Source organism: Xenopus tropicalis, chromosome 1 (genome assembly GCF_000004195.4).
Source record: "Xenopus tropicalis strain Nigerian chromosome 1, UCB_Xtro_10.0, whole genome shotgun sequence".
In the NCBI taxonomy this organism is placed as follows: domain Eukaryota; kingdom Metazoa; phylum Chordata; class Amphibia; order Anura; family Pipidae; genus Xenopus; species Xenopus tropicalis.
The window spans coordinates 180,964,486-180,983,134 of NC_030677.2; the positions used below are offsets into that span (position 1 = coordinate 180,964,486).

The 18,649-nt window shown below is 38.2% G+C and overlaps 1 protein-coding gene across 1 annotated transcript in view; it reads right to left on the reverse strand.

The window, feature by feature from the left end:
- The window catches only part of vcan (versican), a 78,938-nt gene that overhangs the window by 10,963 nt on the left and 49,326 nt on the right, over positions 1-18,649 (reverse strand). Inside the window, exons 8-12 of the mRNA XM_002935704.5 lie at positions 9,902-17,770; positions 8,801-8,917; positions 8,246-8,359; positions 4,604-4,762; positions 4,411-4,493 (exon numbers count right to left, since the gene is read on the reverse strand). Coding sequence (XP_002935750.2) covers positions 4,411-4,493; positions 4,604-4,762; positions 8,246-8,359; positions 8,801-8,917; positions 9,902-17,770 — 8,342 coding nt within the window. The remainder of the gene's footprint in view (positions 1-4,410; positions 4,494-4,603; positions 4,763-8,245; positions 8,360-8,800; positions 8,918-9,901; positions 17,771-18,649) is intronic.

Consider the following 18,649-nt stretch of genomic DNA (forward strand, 5'->3'; position numbering starts at 1 on the left):
ACCCCTAATATACCTATCACTGTAATCTGATCATTCAAAAAAGTATGAATAAACTCTATTTTTATATGCTGAAATATAGCTGCAAAACAGTTCTGCTCATTCTGCATCGTTTGAAACTCTGGCAGGGGTGGAGGGACTAAAAGTTGATGTTACAAAATGTAACAACCTCTCCACAGCTTAGAGACAGCATGCAGGAACTACATAACCCACAATGCATTGCACTGTGATGTTCCTTTGCTTATTGACATCACGTGTGCAGGGGATTGTGGGATTGGGAGGATACAGGCTGAAGGCAGGTTGAGAACAGTCGACTAATGTTGCCTTTTATTTGAGTCTCAAAGTAGTAAGCCAGATCTGGGGGGGTCAGGCCTAGGTAACTTTTTCAAACAATATTACATTAAAAATCATTTTTTAATTCATGTATATTGCACAGTTGCTAAATATTATGTTTTCAAAAAGGTTAAGTCGTGTTTGGGTTGAGTTGCCCTTTAAATTAAATAAACATTGCAATAGCCTAGGATAATTGGCTTATTTGTAATATCTTCATATGCTACATGTTGGCAAGGTTCCCTTCAAGGAGCCTAAGCACTGCATCAGAGAATGTGGCACTCCTCACCATTTCCATTCAAGCACAATTAGAGCATCTTGGAACTAATATATTTAACCTTTCTGATGTATCCTGAGTCTGTCAGAAGGAGCTAGGTGTGCAGGTAGTGTGCCTAGGTTGGCTAAAAGTGTAGCACAGTGCAACCTATCGGTATACAACATGCTGAATCTGGCCAATCTGCTGTACTGGCCAATGGCCACCAATAAAATTTTATAATCACTGCCAGCAGTTGACACTTGCCTGTCTGGCCACAGGGATTAAGGTTTTTTTGGAGCTTTACAAGCAAGTCTCTGGCCCCAGCCTATAACAGTCATAGGGAAATACAATAAAAGTCATAAACGGAAACAAAACTGCATCAATAAGAACAAAAGTTTGCATTTTGCATACACTGCATGGTGGCACTAACTATACAATTTGCAATGTTTATCCACTCTCTCATGGGGTTGTTTAGTATTTCCATGGGTTGGCAAAAGCTGTATTTAATTTGCGCCAAAATATTTTTCCATGAAATGAATTTTCCATATATTCTCCCATAGGGGTTTACTGTTAGTGCAGGCAATGTTGGTACAGTCCACAGCAGCCAATCAGAAGTCTGCCTTTAATGGTCTAATGCTAGTATAACTAGTGCTGCATGATATTGTGGGTTGTGTGGCATGAAACTGCACAAAATACTGAACTTTTTTTAGTAACAATCATCACACTGAGAAACTGCCGGTGTCACCAAAGTTAAAGCTATTTTCATATGCAGTAAGGTCCGCATTATCCAGTCATGCACAAAACAAAGTTATCATCTGGAATCCTTAATAGAGAAAATTGAAGGTACACAGCTTTTCTGCTGGACAAAATTTTCTGTTTTTAGTGAGCAACTTAAGCTGTAGCTAGGCAAATCATTAAACTGAAGCCTTTCCAAACCTCTGCTTTCTGTCTCTTCCAAATATCCACAGTTTGGTTTCTAAGTGTCTTTGACAAAATGGCAGAGTGCCTGGATCTAATACTTGCACAAAATGCTAATCTGTGCAGAGCAATCAGATAAAGGGGCACAATGGGCTGCTACTGCCAGATCCTTGTACCCTGGCACTCGTCTGTGCATACCCCAAGCCCTGTAGGAATGCAGGATAATGAAATAATCAGGATATGCCATGTCGTTTGTTTATGGAAAAGTGGCATTTGGCCCTGGAGAGGCTGAAACCACAGTGCAAATGAAGTGATCTCACTGAGAGTTATTTGCCAGCACACTCTTGAGGTTTTCCAGCTGGGATAGGCTCTGTTTTTGCACAAATTACAGACTTATTAAAAAAAATCCACTTCCCCCAAAAAATAGGTACCTATCTAATAAATGCATTGTGTACACAAATACTAATAGACAGACAAACAGGCAAATGCTCTTTTCATAACCAATGAACTAAAACACAAACTTTAAAGGAGATGTAAACCCTTAAAAAACGTTTTCTTTCCATATATAATTCTAAGCAACTTTGTAATAATTATCATCAAATAGCATTTGCTAACATTTATTTGTAAATTAAATTAAAGTGTTTAAAGGTTCGGTCTCTAATAAGGCAACGTATACCTCCTTTTTGACACTTATTCAGGTGGGTTTATGAAGAAAAGGTGCATAAACACTTTCTAAACTTCCAGATATAAATATAAATGTGCAGTGTAATGCAGTCCCACCCTCACCTGGTTCCATAGTGAAGTGATGGATTCTGGTATTTGAAATCCCTCTGCTTTCCAGAGAATCTGTGCATTACCCACTATGGAAAGTGGGGGGATTTTGGGTCACAGAATCCATTACCCTAGTAGAACAAGGTGAGAGGAGAGAGGAGGAGGCATTGCAACTTAAGGGGGTGGGGAACTGGTCCCAATGAGCACAGGCAGACTAGCATGGTTTCCTTTTAATCTACAGAATCAGGAATGTCTGTGTAAAAAATTATATTTATTTTTAGCAGGTGTTTATGTACCTTTTCTACATAAACCCAACTGATTAAGTTCACACCATAAAGTAAGGGGTATATTTCCCCTTTGACAACAATGCAGCAAAAGTCAGCTCTCCTCCAGAGAAGCATAATCTTTATCAGTTGGCTTCTGAATATCTAGCAGTGAAAATAGTAATTGAAAGCGATCTATATTCCTTATGCCTGAGCAAATGGTGCAGTGTTACAAAGCAAGAGTCCTATTCTAATAACATCATAACTTAGAGTTAAGGGCTCTGGCACACGGGGAGATTAGTCGCCCGCGACAAAACTCCCTGTTCGCAGCAGATTAATCTCCCCGAGTTGCCATCACCTGCCATCCCACCGGCGAAAATGTAAGTCGCCGGTGGGATGGCACACGCGGCGGCGCGATTTCGGCAAATCGCCGAAGTTGCCTCGCGAGGCTTTTTCAGCGATTTGCCGAAATCGCGCCGCCGCGTGTGCCATCCCACCGGCGGTTTACACTTTCGCTGGTGGGATGGCAGGTGATGGCAACTCGGGGAGATTAGTCGCCCACGAACAGGGAGATTTGTCGCGGGCGACTAATCTCCCCGTGTGCCAGAGCCCTAAGGAGGCTATACACAGAGCAATATATTTAGACATTAAGATAATCAGATCTCATGAGACAACAGAGGGTCTCTGTCTGATTGTATTCCCTTAACATAAGGATCAATTTAAAATAGGTACTATCCAGCTTTAGGCTGATGATGCACAGAGTGATCAGTCACCCGTAGTTAAATATTCACTATCACAGACAATTAATCTCCTAGAAATAAATAGTAAGTAAATAGTGAGGAAACTTTGGGTGACTTTGGAAAACAATGCAAAGCGTATGTTTTCCTACTGGCAATTCACTTAATTGCCCATGGGAAAGCATTTAGGGTAGATTTGTTGCCCATGGTAACCCAGATTAAACTGTGGGTGACTAATCTGCCGATGTGCCATTACCGTTAGGCTGCTGGCACACTCACAATAAATCTCCTCTCCCACGGGCAACTAATCTCCTGTAAGTGCTTCCCACCAGCTATAAAGTAAATTGCCAGTGGGGAAAAATATGCAGTGCTTCATTTTACAGAAGTGGCCTGAAGTGGCATGCAAGCAATGTGCAGCGTATGTTTTCCCACCTATGATTTATTTTATTGCAAAGGGGAAAAGCACTTGCAGAATAGTCCCTGGCGGCAGAGAAGATTTATCGTGGGCAATTTCCTTGTGTGCCAGCAGCATTAAAAAGGTAGTGGGCCAATTATTTCACATGCCTCATGTTCAATGCAGCTACTATATTAAAACAATATCATATAAATAAGTCTAAAAGTCAATGGAGCCTTTAAGCAAAATGGGGGCAATAAAGTCCCTTGGAGAAGCCACAGCTTTCCACTCTGGCCTCCAGTTGGATGCATAAAGCAACTCGAAATGCAATGGCATTTTGAATTTCTGCATCCCTATTGGAAAAACTGCAAAATACTTGGCATTTTACAGCATTTAAATAAACCCTGGCAGCTCTTTGCTATCGACTCTCCAAAGAGTCCAGCCACTGTCTGGTTGCTAGGGAAACCTTAACCCTAACAACATGACAGTTTTTGAAATTACAAACTTTAGAGCCGCCAAACAAAAAGCTAAATTGTTTAAAAAAAAAAAAACACAAAAATCCCTGTCAAAAGTTAAGTTAAAGGTGAAATTCCTTTAATAGCAAGTTTTTATATGGAATGATTAAACTGACCAACAGAAAGTTTTCAGCAGTGTCTTGTGCAATTATCTGTACAGGGCTGTGCCTTTATAATACCAGCTTAGAACTGGTGGAGAATAACATATTAATGGGCAAAGCAAACTTACCATTGTGCTTCCATCAGTCCAACGGAAGTCATTCTCAAACATCTTATCATTGAGGCCAATCCACTGGTAATCATGCCCTAAACCTTTTAAAGAAGGAATTGAAAAATTAATTTGAAGTTTTTATATAAAAATAAAAAGGAACAACAGGAACATGCTTTAAAGAATGCCAAAACACACACAGAAAAACACTTACGGTTGACGAAAGTCTGTTCGTCATTGGACATAATACTTGTCAGGTGGCCACCTTGTACACGGCATTCTCTCTCGGCTGCGTCCCAGGTACGTCGATGGGCAAAATATTTGTAGCAGTGACCTTGGAATTTGTGCCAGCCATAGTCACAGACCTCGGTGTCTGAAACAGACACAAACAGAATAAAATACTTTAGTCCATATATCTTATTAGTAGGAGGAGTTACATGGGTAAAAAAACCAGTATCAAAATCTATTGGCTAAAGAGGCTGGAATTAAAGCAGTGCTGGGCCTGTGCTTCCAACCTCATTATCACCGTATGAGAAGACAAAGAGAGGAAAGACATTAATATCTAATATGGTACCTGTGAGTTTATGATGTAGTATGTTTATAACAGAGACATTGTGCAAGGGCAGGTAGCTGGTGATCATTATGTGTTCACTAAGGATGTGTGCACGGTTTGGTACAATAGTGATGAGTACTTTAGAAAGAGAATTCTAATTCTGGAAGCAGATTTTACATTGCTACCCGGCTATCTGGCTTTCATCACACATGGCACCCAACGTGTCAGAGATAGGGCCGAGAAACATGACAGCACTGACGGCTCCGACACTCACTGCCTACCTTGTATAACAAAAGCAGAGAATATATTATATCTGAGACAATGGAACCATCCAATAGCGATAGCTTTGCTGTTTGTGTTGTACACCTTATACATAACAATGGCCTGCTAAACAATTCATAAAGGTCACTCTGCTAATACATCAAGCTGTTACAATAGCAGCATATCAGATAAGGGCAGTTACTCCCTGAGAGCTACCGGAAACATTCTGATAATGTTAAATGCTATCCTCCAGATTTGTATATAATATCATCCAATCTTTTAATATTTGCATAAGGGTCCAACATTTCCAAGTGTATCCCCCCTCCCCAAAAATATTACTGCCACAATGGAAAGATTTCTGTTGTTCAATTGCTGCAAATATACAAAAAAAAAAGAAAGAAAATGCACCAGCCTAATATTCATATTGCTATAAGTCACGTCCTTAAATAGGCGAGAGAGTTTTTTAGCAGGCGAAACAAATACTGCTATATGTATAACACATATCCAAGACTACAAGTAGTTTTAATCTGACAAGCAGCCCACACCCATCCTGTGGTACAACCTGGTGCATCATTAGTCTGCTTGGCTGTTCCTAATGTCCCGTGAACCTAGCACTGACGCGGCACAAAGGAGTCTCATGCCAGACAAATGCGTCCACATCTCTTACAGTTTTATTTTGTCTGGCAGAATGGAAATCTGGCAGCAGTTGCTTTTTCTTAGTTCCCAAACCTCTGCCTAGCTCTAGTTTTAAAGGGAAAAAAACACTAAACTATGCTAGTAAATTATAAAGTAGGAAACATTCTAGCTGCTAAAGCAGTGGAATCCAAAATGGGGGGCACACTGTGACCATAAGGGTTCAAGCTTGATGGCTAATCAAGATGAGATTTAGGGATAAATAGGGATAATTGCCTATTTCATGTTAATAGCTATTGAATAACTATGACCATAATTTCTATATCTTTAGCTTTGTTTTATGGAAACAAAAAGAGGAGTCTTAACAAAAAGTTTGGACACGTGTGCACCAAAGCAAAGTCTGAGTTAAGAAAAGAATCAGGTGGTCAGCGTATGATAGATGACACCAGGAGATTAACTGATGTGTCCAGGGTCATAAGAAGTTGCTACAGGTAATTGAACCAAGGTCTCTAGTATGAGTTGCCCTAGTATGTAGGGCGCAAGTCTAACCATCTAGCAAGATAGAAAAACATAGGTGACGGGCAGGTGGACAACCATTAATGAAATAACACATGTTAAAACATAGAAGGCGTAACACCCACTGTATGAATTGCCCCAAAATACATAAACTGACATTTTCATGCAATCACATGGCATTAAGTGTTTTAATGGAAAGACAGAAGTATAAAAACTTGAAAATCCTTTGTGGGTGTTCTGTTATTATTAGTGGTCAACATTATCTGACCATTATCTGATTTGAGTAAGACAATTTAGCTATATCTAGAGGGCTGCATGGTGACCATCAAAGCTTTAGAGGTTGGGTGGAAAGGAACAACTGTTAGTTACATAGTTAAAGGGAAAATATAGCTCCTATTTTGACATGGGCTCATTCATTTGGGCTTATGTAGAAAGGTACAAAAGCACTGAACTTCCAGATATAAATATAAAAGTATTTTATTTTTACACAGACATTACTGATTTCACAGATTTAACAGAACCCATATAACCTGTCAGTGTGTTTACCAGTTTCCCAGTTTCAATAAACTTTTTTTTGCTTTTTTTGAAGTCCCTGTGTGTGCAGCATTCTGTTCTTTTATATATATACAGTATATATATATAACTATGTATATATATACCAATATCTATACTAATGGAGAAGAACTCCCTATGCTGCTTCAGATGATTCAGTTCCTCAAGTCTAAAGGGGCAGCTTGTGGTGCATCCCCCACTACCTGTCTATAATGTCTAATTGCATACATTTTAGCAGTTTAGTTGCATGTCTCAGAAATCTCTCCAGCTCATTAATGGATGTATTAATTGGTAATGGAAATGTCAAGTATTTGGTCAGCTGCCTTTAATATTAGTTTGCTGCACAGCACAGCACATTTGAAAGTGAGGGCAGAAACAGAAGCCCGTGCCACACAAGTCCCATTTCCTAATGCCACTAAAGCATTGGATTGGGTATTGTTTGGCACAGGAATAAACAGGCCAAGAATAAACTCCATCAAGCAGTGAAATGCTGAATACAGACTATGTAGGAAGCCAGCCAGCACAGCACATTAGCATCACAGGGTTATTATATGTTTTTTACATTTGAATGCAAAATTATGTCACACATTTAAACATAGTGATCAAGAAACTTGAACCAAAATAAAACCAAGATATGTTAGTGCTTTCCAACTAAGACATAACAAAGAATCCCATAAACATTCCAAAATGGTTATTTTTGAAGCTGCCAGAAATCTACTAATTGATATATGTTTGACCACAGTCATTAGATTCCAATCCAGAATCATTCAAATCCAAATCATACAGACTGCAAGTTAAAAAAAAAAAACTGCTTTATTATTAGCCAAGGGCAGTAAAGAAATTAAGTCCTCATAATAGCTTGAATGTTTGATGATTACCAGCCCCATAAAAAAGCAAGGCATTGTGGGAATTGAAATCTTGGCTGCAGCAGTGCAGATAATAGGAAGAAATAAACTGAGCTTTCATTCGCAATTACATAAAACTCTAAAATCATTTAAATATTTCAATTAAAGCATTTTGGATTGTTGCTTATTTTGTTTCATTATGCAAAATGCTATATTTTATTATTTACTTGATTTTAAAGCTTTTTTTAACTGCATGGGACCAGCTCTAAAGTGAGCAAAGCTACAATCATCCTGAAGTAAATGAGGGCATTAGGAACTGCACTCCTCACTTTGTTTGACCCTCTGGTCGCTGATCTGATGTTTTATTACAATGTTCAGAATTCAACACTCAGTTTTAACAGAAACAACATTATTCTATGTATGGAACACTACCTTAAATGGTTAATGGAATTAAATATTCATTATTTTAGGAATAATGACTTCATTAGAATCATACCTTGCTCACAAAGTGATCCAGCGTAGCTTGGAAGACAGATACATGAAAAGGAGTTTATCCCATCAACACACGCTGCTCCATTCCGGCAAGGGTTTGACTGACATTCATCTATATCTGCAAATGTAGATAATTGGTCATAATTATTAAGGGGAAAGAAACCATTTTGTTAAATGATATATTCTTAAAGGAGGAGGAAAGCTTAACTTACTAAATGTTATGGACCCCCCCAGTGATCACAATCACTCACCTGTTACCCCAGGCCGGTGTTCCTGTTAGCGGGAAAATTGCCCCGGCCCGAGGTACTTCTGTGAGAGCGATCATTTTTTGGATTCTTTCTTTACATGGGTGCGCATGCAAAGTAGAGTGAAAAGATGACTTTTTCACACTACTGCTCATGCACCGGCCCTCAAACTTTGAAGTAACCCAGTGCCGGACCAACCGCCTGGGATATTAGGTAGGTGATTACAGTCACTGGGGGGTGCCTTTTATTTGCTAATATCATTGGACATGTTACTAACTTTTGTTCTTTATTATGATAGACAATTCTTTATTTACCAATTTCACACTGATCTCCACTGAAACCAGGCATACATGTGCAGACAAAGGATGAACCTCCACGAGCGTAACAGGTCCCTCCACCTTGGCATGGATTTACTTTGCATGGGTCTTGACCTGAAATAAGGCAATATTATACTATTATAAGAAATAATTGTGACTTTTCCAGGATTTCTATTTTAATATTTGTCATCATTAATTTGTTAAAACTTGAGGTAGCCACCAATCTGCCATATTAACTCCCTGGCCATATTCAAAAGAAAGGCTGATGTTGCACCAACAGATAAGCAAAAAGCTATGATCTTTCCATCTTTTGATCTTATTCACAGGATCTTTATCCAGATGAAGGACCCCTGAGTAGAATCAAAACATGTTTTGTATGCAAGAACATATATAGATTGTTTTATAAAGCTATAAAACAAAAGTTATTTTTATTGTAGCAGTCACTATACATCATGAATTTATACATGATGCCTAATTAAAGACAAAAATTAGTCCAGTAGTCTTATAAACTTTTAAAAATTTTTAGCATATAAAGATTATCACATTAGTTCTATCTCTACTAATGTGTAACACCGTAGTAATATTTTACCACATCAAAAGTCTTTTTTGTAACTAGACTTAGACCACTATGCATTATGCAAGTAAAGAAAATTTCAAATAGGACAGAGTGATAAATAAATAGAAAGACATACAGACACATAGATTGATAATGCTAACAGGTATTTTTACCAAAGCCCCCATTGTTTGAGTAAATCAGAAATTAATTATGGTTATTATATTGGCACTTCTATAATCTATAAATGAAAAGAAAACTTTTGTTCTCTTATTTGTCTATATGTAAGTTATAACTAAAGCATACAATAATTAAACACAATAATTAAACACAAAAAAGCAAAAGCACAATGGGGAATGGAAAAACACAAATCAGCTCTAATGTTAGTGGCATGCAATATCATATAACAGAAACCATTAGGACTTCTGAAAAGTGAGATCTGACATAGATAAAAAGCAACGTAAATACAGATATATGTATGAAGATGAATAATGGCACAAATATTTAAATAGTATAAAAAAAATATATGTAAATTTGGGTCTTACTTGAAATCTGAAGTTCAGTTCCTTCAACATTATTACTAGTGGAAATGTGGATTTCAATTCCATCAGTTACTTCCACATCAGGTTCAGATGTTACAGGCACAGCGGCATTGGCTTCTTCTTCTGGAACTGCAGATTCAATTGTTTTTTCGTCAAATGGCTCAGCTATATTGTACGAAACTGTTGAAAATTCTTTCTGTACAACTAAGGCTGACTGAGTTTCCACATTTTCATCAGAATATTGTGGAAATGGAGTAAATGATTCCTCCAGTTTGTGACTTGGGGGGGAATCAGTATCTGTTAACTGTCCATATAATTGAGTTAGGACCTTATCTGAATCTATACTTGGTTCCTCTGTAGGCAATGTATGCTTAGTTATGTGGTCTATGTCATGTACAACATGCTGCTGTGAAGAGGTGGCATCTTCCTTATGATCACTAGTGACTGATACAGATTCATCCAAAATATCTGTTCTTTCAGAGTGATCTAAAGGTGACTCAGTTGTATCTACTAAATGCACATCCTCTGGCTTATAGGTAGCAGCAATATCTGCACTGACTTCCTGCTCTGAGACAACATGATCAGTACCTGAACCAGCAGATGGCAAAGTACTGGGAATAATTTTTCCAGTATAGTCAGAGGCCCCATTAACAAGAATAACAGTCACAGGATATTTTGGACTTAGTTCTTGAGTTGTCACTGTAGTCTCCTCTGTTGCCTTACTTACATCAACCTCCTCTTTGTGAATGTAAGTAGGTGTGCTTGCAAGAGACTTGTCTATCAATTTTGTATCTTCAGTGAAATATTCAGATTTACTATCACCAGATGTGATATGCTCTTCCACTAGGCTAACTGTTGTATCGCCATCTCCATCTTCCTTTGATACATATTCAGTTTCAAATGTTCCTTTTGTGCTGATTACATCACTTTCAGTTTGTTCCCTCAACAGTAAAGCTTGGGATGTAACTGAGTCTGAAATTGCATGTATTTTGCTTAAATTCTCCAAACTTGGGCTGAACTGATACTCATCTCCTTCAACCTCAGGCTTTATGGTGGTTTTTGTATAGGTTAACTCTGTTGTTTCCAATATTTCTTCAGGTGTCTCAGCTGATTGCTCTGTGCCACTAATCTCATCATCATCATCTGTTGAACTTTCTACTTCAGATGAAAGGGTAACTATTTCCGAATGTACAGTTTCATGATATTCCTTGTCAACGAGCATACTTGGTCTGCTGGTTACCACAGATTCAAACTCTTTTTCTGTAGGAACATGAATTTCTGCTGGAAATGCACTAGTCATAACTGGCAAAACAGAATCTTCAGGAGTCACCACCTGCTCAGAAGTTACTTTGGGACCACCATCATGTGAACTCTCTGGAATAAAAGGTAAAGTTGTAACTGTCTCTTCAGTGTCAGGTCTAATGGTTCCAACAACTGTGGATGGCTTAGGTCCAATAACTTCTTGGTCCCATTCTGATTCCTCCTTTGCAGGAACAGTATCACTTGTTAATGGCAGTGTTTGTGTTTCAATATCCAAAAACTTCTCATCTGTTGTTTCCAGTAAGCTGGAATCTACATCCAACTGGGAAGTTGCTTTTGAATACATTTCTGTGTCAGGTTTGTAGCTCTTTGTTTCATGCAATTCTGGCTTGTCTGTATAAAGGAAAGGCTCACTATGTTTTTCTTTAGTTATGCTAAAAGATTCATCTATTTTTATTGAGGTAGAAGGTGTAACAGATTCATCAATATGTGTAACTTCTCCTGAACCTAGTCCTGAAAATAATTCAAAAGCAGTATCTGCTATCTCTGGTTGTACGGTGGGCCTTGTTGTTGTATGCACGGACTCTTCTGTAATTTGTTCTATTAATGTCTCAGTGATTTCTAAAGTGTCTTTAGAAATTACATGGGATGGTTCTGTACTTATTTCTGGCTGCTGTGTGGAGCGTAAATAATATTCAGTTATATCTAAACTTGTTTCCTGGAGTATCTCTGTCTCTGGTTCAGTTAAATCTTCAGGACCTCTTGTACTGACAGGTGCTTCATCAACTTCTACAGTTGGTTCAGCAACACCTGTATAAATTGGCTTTTCAGAAATGTCCTCCTTGGTAGTTGTAGAAATTATGTCTCCTGATCCTTCCTCATACAATAAAGCTTTTTCAGTGAACAGAGACTCTGTGGTCTCTGGAACTGTTGCAGGTGTTGATTTTAATTCTAGTTTTATGTCTTCCTTCATAGTTGATAACTCAAAATCTTCAGAAATCTGTTTGCTTGTTTTGTCATCAAGAATAAATTCAGTTGCTGAAGGCGATGCACTAATGACTTCACTAATAGTTTTTCCTTCTGTTCCCACCCATATTGTTTTGTCTGAGCTTTCTTCAAAAATGAATACAGATGGTTTGCTAGTAACTTCCTCTTCTAAGCCTAATGTAAATTCAGTTATAGACTGAGTGTGCGATATTGGCACATCTTGTGTTGATTTTATTTCAAGTAACATTGCCCCGGTACTTGTGCTAACACTTATTGTGGGCTCTGGTGTTTCAGCTTCCTTGGTAGGGATTTCTGAGTGCCCATCCAATGTAATGTTTTCGGGCTCCAGTGTCTCTGGGTATTCTGGGACTAAAACTGTTATGACAGCTTCTCCAGTCTGATCTTCAAACTTTCTTTCAGCTTTGGTCTGTTCATCTATTACTGTGGTTGGCTGGATTTCCTCTCCAGAACCTTGCTCAGTTACAGTGATTTCAGAAACTTCACCCATAATACTGGTTGGATATGCTGCTACACCATCTGTAGCAGGTGCTTTTTCAGGTGCATCTGTACTAAAAATTAAGTGTGGTTTTAATGTCTTTGTTTTTTCAGTAGAAGTTTTTACCTCACTTGTTCCTGCTTCAACAGTTTCATATTGGTCACCTGAACCTACATCGCTATCTGGGTATTTTGTACTGAAAATAGATTCCCTTGGTTCTTCTGTTTCAACATGTGTAATGGTGCTTGGTTGTGCTGTGTGTGCAGTATATTCGGTAGCTGACTGAACAATGCTTACATATCTACTTTCTGGTGACTTGGATTCTGTTTTTGGCACAGGTGTAGATATGACATCTTGGAACACTCCTTCATCAGTTCCTGAGCCTGCATCTAAAATATCTGATTTAGTGCTGAATACCTCTTTATGTGGGGTATCTGTAACATATTGGCTCATTTCATGATGTAGTGTGGCGCTAGGTGTTTCTTTTCCGGTTTCTGATATATCCTGCATGTCTGTAGATGAAACAAATTCAGGTTTTATTGATGTTTCTATTTTTAAGCTCAGCCAGGACTCTGTAGCTGCAGAATGTGTATCAATGGCTTCAGTAGCCCCCTCAGTTTTTGTTTCCAAAGTCTCAGTAGATGCAACTGTTGCTAAATCATCCTGAGTGTGGTCTCCTGAGCCCTGATCAAGAAATACTGAATCAGTGCTATAATATTTTCTAATTGGTCTTGATGTAATAGGCTCTCCATCTAAATGTGAGGATATTTCATTTGCTTGTGTTACAACCTTTGAGGTTTCTAGCATATCTGTTATAACACCTGTTTCAGATTCAGCCACTTCATCATACTTGGTAGAACTTTCTAACTTAAGACCTGTTGCACTTGTTTCTACTTCTAAACTCACTTCGGGTCCCTCAGTAGGGAAAATTGTGCTGCCAACTGGTTCAGCTTTAGTTGCATAGTCTTTAGTAGCTGTTAGTAACAAGCCATAATCTCCTGAACTTTCATCTGTGCTGATTATTTCTTTAACTGGAAGAGATGGAGTGATCTTACTAGTTGAATGTGCTGGGAACATGTCTGTTGTCTCAGATTCCGTTTGTGCAGCTCCACTGAACACAGTTGTAGATTCGGCTGCTTCTGTTTCCAAACCTAGACCTATTTTACTTGTTTCTACAGCAAATCCCACTGTTACTTCCTCAGCTGGAAAACTTGTGCTGACAACCTTGCTGTCCATTTCTGTTTTATATGGATATGTATCAGTAAAAATACTTGCATCGTCCCCTGAGCTATCCTCAGTAAAAACAGAGGTAGCTGGGTGTACACTTATGGTGGCAGATGCTTGTTCTCCATCTACAGACAGCTGGTCTGCATCTTTGGTTGTAGTTTCTAAGGCAATACTTTCTATTGATAAATTCACTTTCGGTTGTTCAGTAGAAATTAATGTGCTAATGACTTCACTATGCATTTTAATTGCATAGGTTTCAGTATCTGGGAAAATTCCGTCTCCTGAGCTCCCGTCTGGTGAAACAGTGCTGATGATATCCTCAGTAGGTGAATATAGGTGTACGATGGAAGATGCTTGTGTAGCTTGTGTAGACACCTCTTGTGCACCTGTACTAATGACTGTTTCAAATTCAACTAATTCTGTTTCTTTGATATCACCTAACTCAAGCTCTGTTGTTGATTCTACAATCCCTGTGTGTTTTTCAGTTGGGGGTGAGGTTCTGATGATTTCTCTGTCCAGTTTAGGTCTAGCTGCATATGTTGTGGTGTCTGTGAACATATCCTCTCCAGAGCTTTCATAAGGTAAATCTGTAATTGAAATTTCTTTGGTAGCTAAATCTCCTGGAACAGTGACAATTTGTGTTACAACCTTTAACATTTCTTGTGATGCTGCACTGAATCCTGTTTCTGACTCAACTTTTTCTGCATCTTTGGTATGGATTTCCAATGCACCACTTGTTTCTCCAGGTGAACTCAATGATGTTTTTTCCATTGGGAATACTGTGCTCATGTCAGTATCTGTTTTGATTGCATATGTTTCTGTAGTTGTGAAAATGTCCTCTTTATCTCCTGAGCTTTCAATGATAAAAGGTGAATGAGAACTATCTGTTTCTTGTACTGTAAGCAAAGAAATATGCCCACTAGTTGAATGTACTGGTGGGATGTCTGTTGCTTTTGTTCCAGCCTCGGATACTACATCTGTATCTGTACTCAGACCAGCATAAGACTCCACAATACTTGCATCTTTGGTATGGCTTTCTAAATGAAGATCTATTTTAATTGTGCCAGCTTCTAAACTTACTGTTGATTCCTCGGTTGGAAATACTGAACTGATGTCTTCACTTTGAGATTTAGTTTTGGTAACATATATTGTAGTACCTGTGATAATGCCCTCATCTCCTGAACTGTCATAAACTAATTTTGTACTATGTTCCTTCTCAGACTGTGCTGTTAAAATGCTTGATGTTCTATGTTCTGTAGTTTTGGATGTAGATGATTCAGTAAATTCATGCATATCTCCTGATCCTTCACTTATTGGATATTCAGTGCTTAGTATGTATTTAAGAGGAGGTTGTGTAGATTGTTCGCTAGTGGGCTGTGATGTTATGCCTGTAGTTTGCAATTGAGGTTTTTCTTTATCATAAGTTATTTCTGATTCAAGTGTCTCTACTTTTTTAAGATCTGTTTCTGTTGTTTCCATTTCCAAACCCAATGTGGATTGTTCAGCTGATGTAACTGTGCTTATGGTTTCAGTTTCATGTTGTGTTTGGATTAGTGAAGTCAAGGGGGAGGAAACTGTGACTAGATCATCTGAGTCACCTGAACCTGTATCAGTCAATAATGAGTCAGTTATAATAGTTTTGGGGAGTTTTACTGTTGTAATGTGTTCCAGAGAAAGAGGTGTTTCAGTGCTGAAGATCAATTTAGATTCCACTGTCTCGGGTTCTGCAGGTGATTCTTTTACTTCTGTTCCCCTTGAAAATGTTGTAGCATCTGCACTTTCTGTAATTTCTACAGAAAAGATTGTAGCAAAGTCTTTTGCAGTTGTTATCTCAATTTCTGCTTCAGAGCTAACAAGATCTCCTGAGCCTTGATCTACTAATGTTATGTCTGGGCTTATTTCACTTGGTGTCAAACTGTGAGTGATGCCAGTTCCAACTGTTTTATCATCTGTAAAGACTGGAATAGCTGTAATTGCTTCAGTATCAGATTTTATGGAATCTAAAGAAGGTTTGGGAGTAAGAATGCCCTCCAAATCACCATCAGCTGAACCCTCGCCTGTAAATGGTAAAATGGTGCTGGTTTTCATAACAGATGTTTTATCTGAAATGGCTATGTCTATACTGCTAAAGGCTGTAGATGCCAAGACTGGTAATGGAGAGGAACTGTATTGTTCTACAGCTGTATGTTCTACTTCTGATGGAAAGGGAGTTGAATAAATAATTTCTTGTTTGGAATCTAAGTCTGTCAGTGGACTTTTCACTGTGCTAACTGGTACATTTTCAGATGTTGACTCAGTATCACCAGACTCAGATACAACAGATTCTTCTTCTGTTTCAGTTGTGGTGATTTTTTCTGTTTGTTCAGTCACTACTGTAGTTGAACCATATTTGTATGTTTGTTTATCTAGAATCTCAGTAGGTACATATTCTTTTTCTTTCTGTGAACCATCTTTTATCAGAGTGATGGTTTCTTCTGTAACTGTGTCAGTGGTTTTAGCTGAATCTGTGGACAGCAATTCCTGTCCATATTTCTCTTGTGATACAGTACTTGAAACATATGCATTGTCTATATCGCCTGAACCTTCCTGTATCAACAGGGACTCTACAGTGACTACATGACTGGCAGAATGATTGGATGAAATATCAGTAGTAGTTCCAGTTGTGATTATATCTTGAGATATAGAAGTTATTGCTTCAGAAGCAAAAGATATGGAATCAGTAGGTTTTATTTGAGCTGAGTCTGTTACTGTTTGCAAGGTTTCTGTAGCATACACTCTGCTACTAATAGTAGGTTGCTGATCTAAAATAACATCTTCTTTAGCTGACCCTTCTTCTTCTTCTTCAAGCAATCCAAAACTTTTTGTTGGGTCTACAGTAATGCTTTCCTCATGTTTTTCTTTGCTTGTGGCTGTAACTTTTGTCACCTGATCGAATACTGATGTAACAAGCTTGACTTCTTCAGATGACAAATCTGTATCAGGGAATAATGTAGGCAAAGTGGTATCAGCTTTGGTATCAGCTACAATACCTTTTGTAGGAGAACTCTTGATTTCATCCAAGCTATGCACAGAAGCAGTTACACTAACAATGGGCTCTGAATCTAAACCCCCTGAACCTTCAGGCGGATTATAAACAAGGGAAGCTTCAGTGACAATAGCTGGTTCCTCTGTCGCCTTTGTATCTTCCTCTGCTGGAATAAAATTCTCTTTAGGTGTTTTTTCTGATATTGCCAATAACATTTGTTCACTTGCATGGGTGGCTATTTCAGTTATCAGTTGGAATGAGGGTGCATCTGTCATATGTTCAGGTTTAATTCTACTCCCTTCAGTAACTGATTCAATAGTGCTCAAAACTTTAGAATCTGTTTCTTCTAAGGATTCCAGTGTAAATAAATGCACTGATCTATTAACTGAAACCATACTTGGTGTTCGTGGCAAATAAGTTGGAGAAGTCTCAGTATTAATTTCTGTATCCCCACTGAATTCAGGTTCTTGTATCTTTGCATGTGTACTGCTCCCCCCAATATCTACAACCACCGATGTTGCAATGCTAGGGACATCTGTCTGCATTATGACTCGGTCTGTAACTTCACTGATTTGAGTAAGTGAAACATTTTCAGATGGTGTGGCACTTTCAATTTGATCCTGTCTAGCTTCCTCAGCTTTGGAATCTCTTGGTGCAGGTGTGATCTCTTGTTTCCCATTAATAAATTGCAATGAAGGGGGCGTTGAAACATCAGTAGTATTGTCACAATCTGATCCATCATCATCGTCCTCAACAACAAGTGGAATTAAATGTAAAACATCTATAAAAAATTGGCCATTCTCTTCACTGGACTCATTATGATCAGGTAAATGAAGTCTTCCTGTATCCAATATGTTAACAACTGTTTCAAATGTACCTGATGGAAAACAAAGCCATTTATAACATTTAGTTTGTAAATATGTTAATGTTTGCACACAGATGACAATGTCAAATGGTTTAATTAATGTGTAGGATTATATTGTTTGCAATGACAAGACAAATAAAATAGGAGCAGCCTAGTTAATGTAGCCATAAGAAATGATCTTATCTTACAAATGAACATGACTGATGAAGACAATGTGGCATAGCAGACAATATTATCAAACAGTGTGACAAAAGCTGCTGCAGCCATCAACTTCAGGGGGTTATTTACCCTTTAAAGTATTAAAGATTGAACTTCGTCCAGTTTACTGTACATCTGAAAGCAACCGTCAAGCCCAGACAAAAAGACTTTTCTGTTTTGAAAAGAAACATTTAAATATCTTCACTATGCAAATGTTAATTATAAATCCAGATAAACATTCACCAAAGTATTAATAGTGTGCAGCATAATACAGCTTTCCTGCACATAATGTGTGACTGATGTATTGTTAAAGTATAACATCTGCATTGGCTAACAAGTAAGACTCTTGCAGTCTTACCTGGCCACATTCTGCCTTGTGAAAAAGAGAAACACATACATTTCTTAGTGTCTTTCTAATCTCAGAACATTACATTTTTAACAAACAGTGTGAATAATGGGGACACTGCTTGCATTTTAGTTCTTATCCGTACTACCAACCTATAAACCAAGAAAACAACTTCCCGGTGTATTTGTCTAATGGAATAATAGACATTGTAATGTTTCAATTATTCAATAAGCTGGCCATACACCATAATATCCACTAGTTTGACAAGTTTGCCAAACAAGCAGATCTTTCCCCTGAAATGCCTACCTTAGGTGGATAATATCAGACCAAACACTCAAGTGGGAATA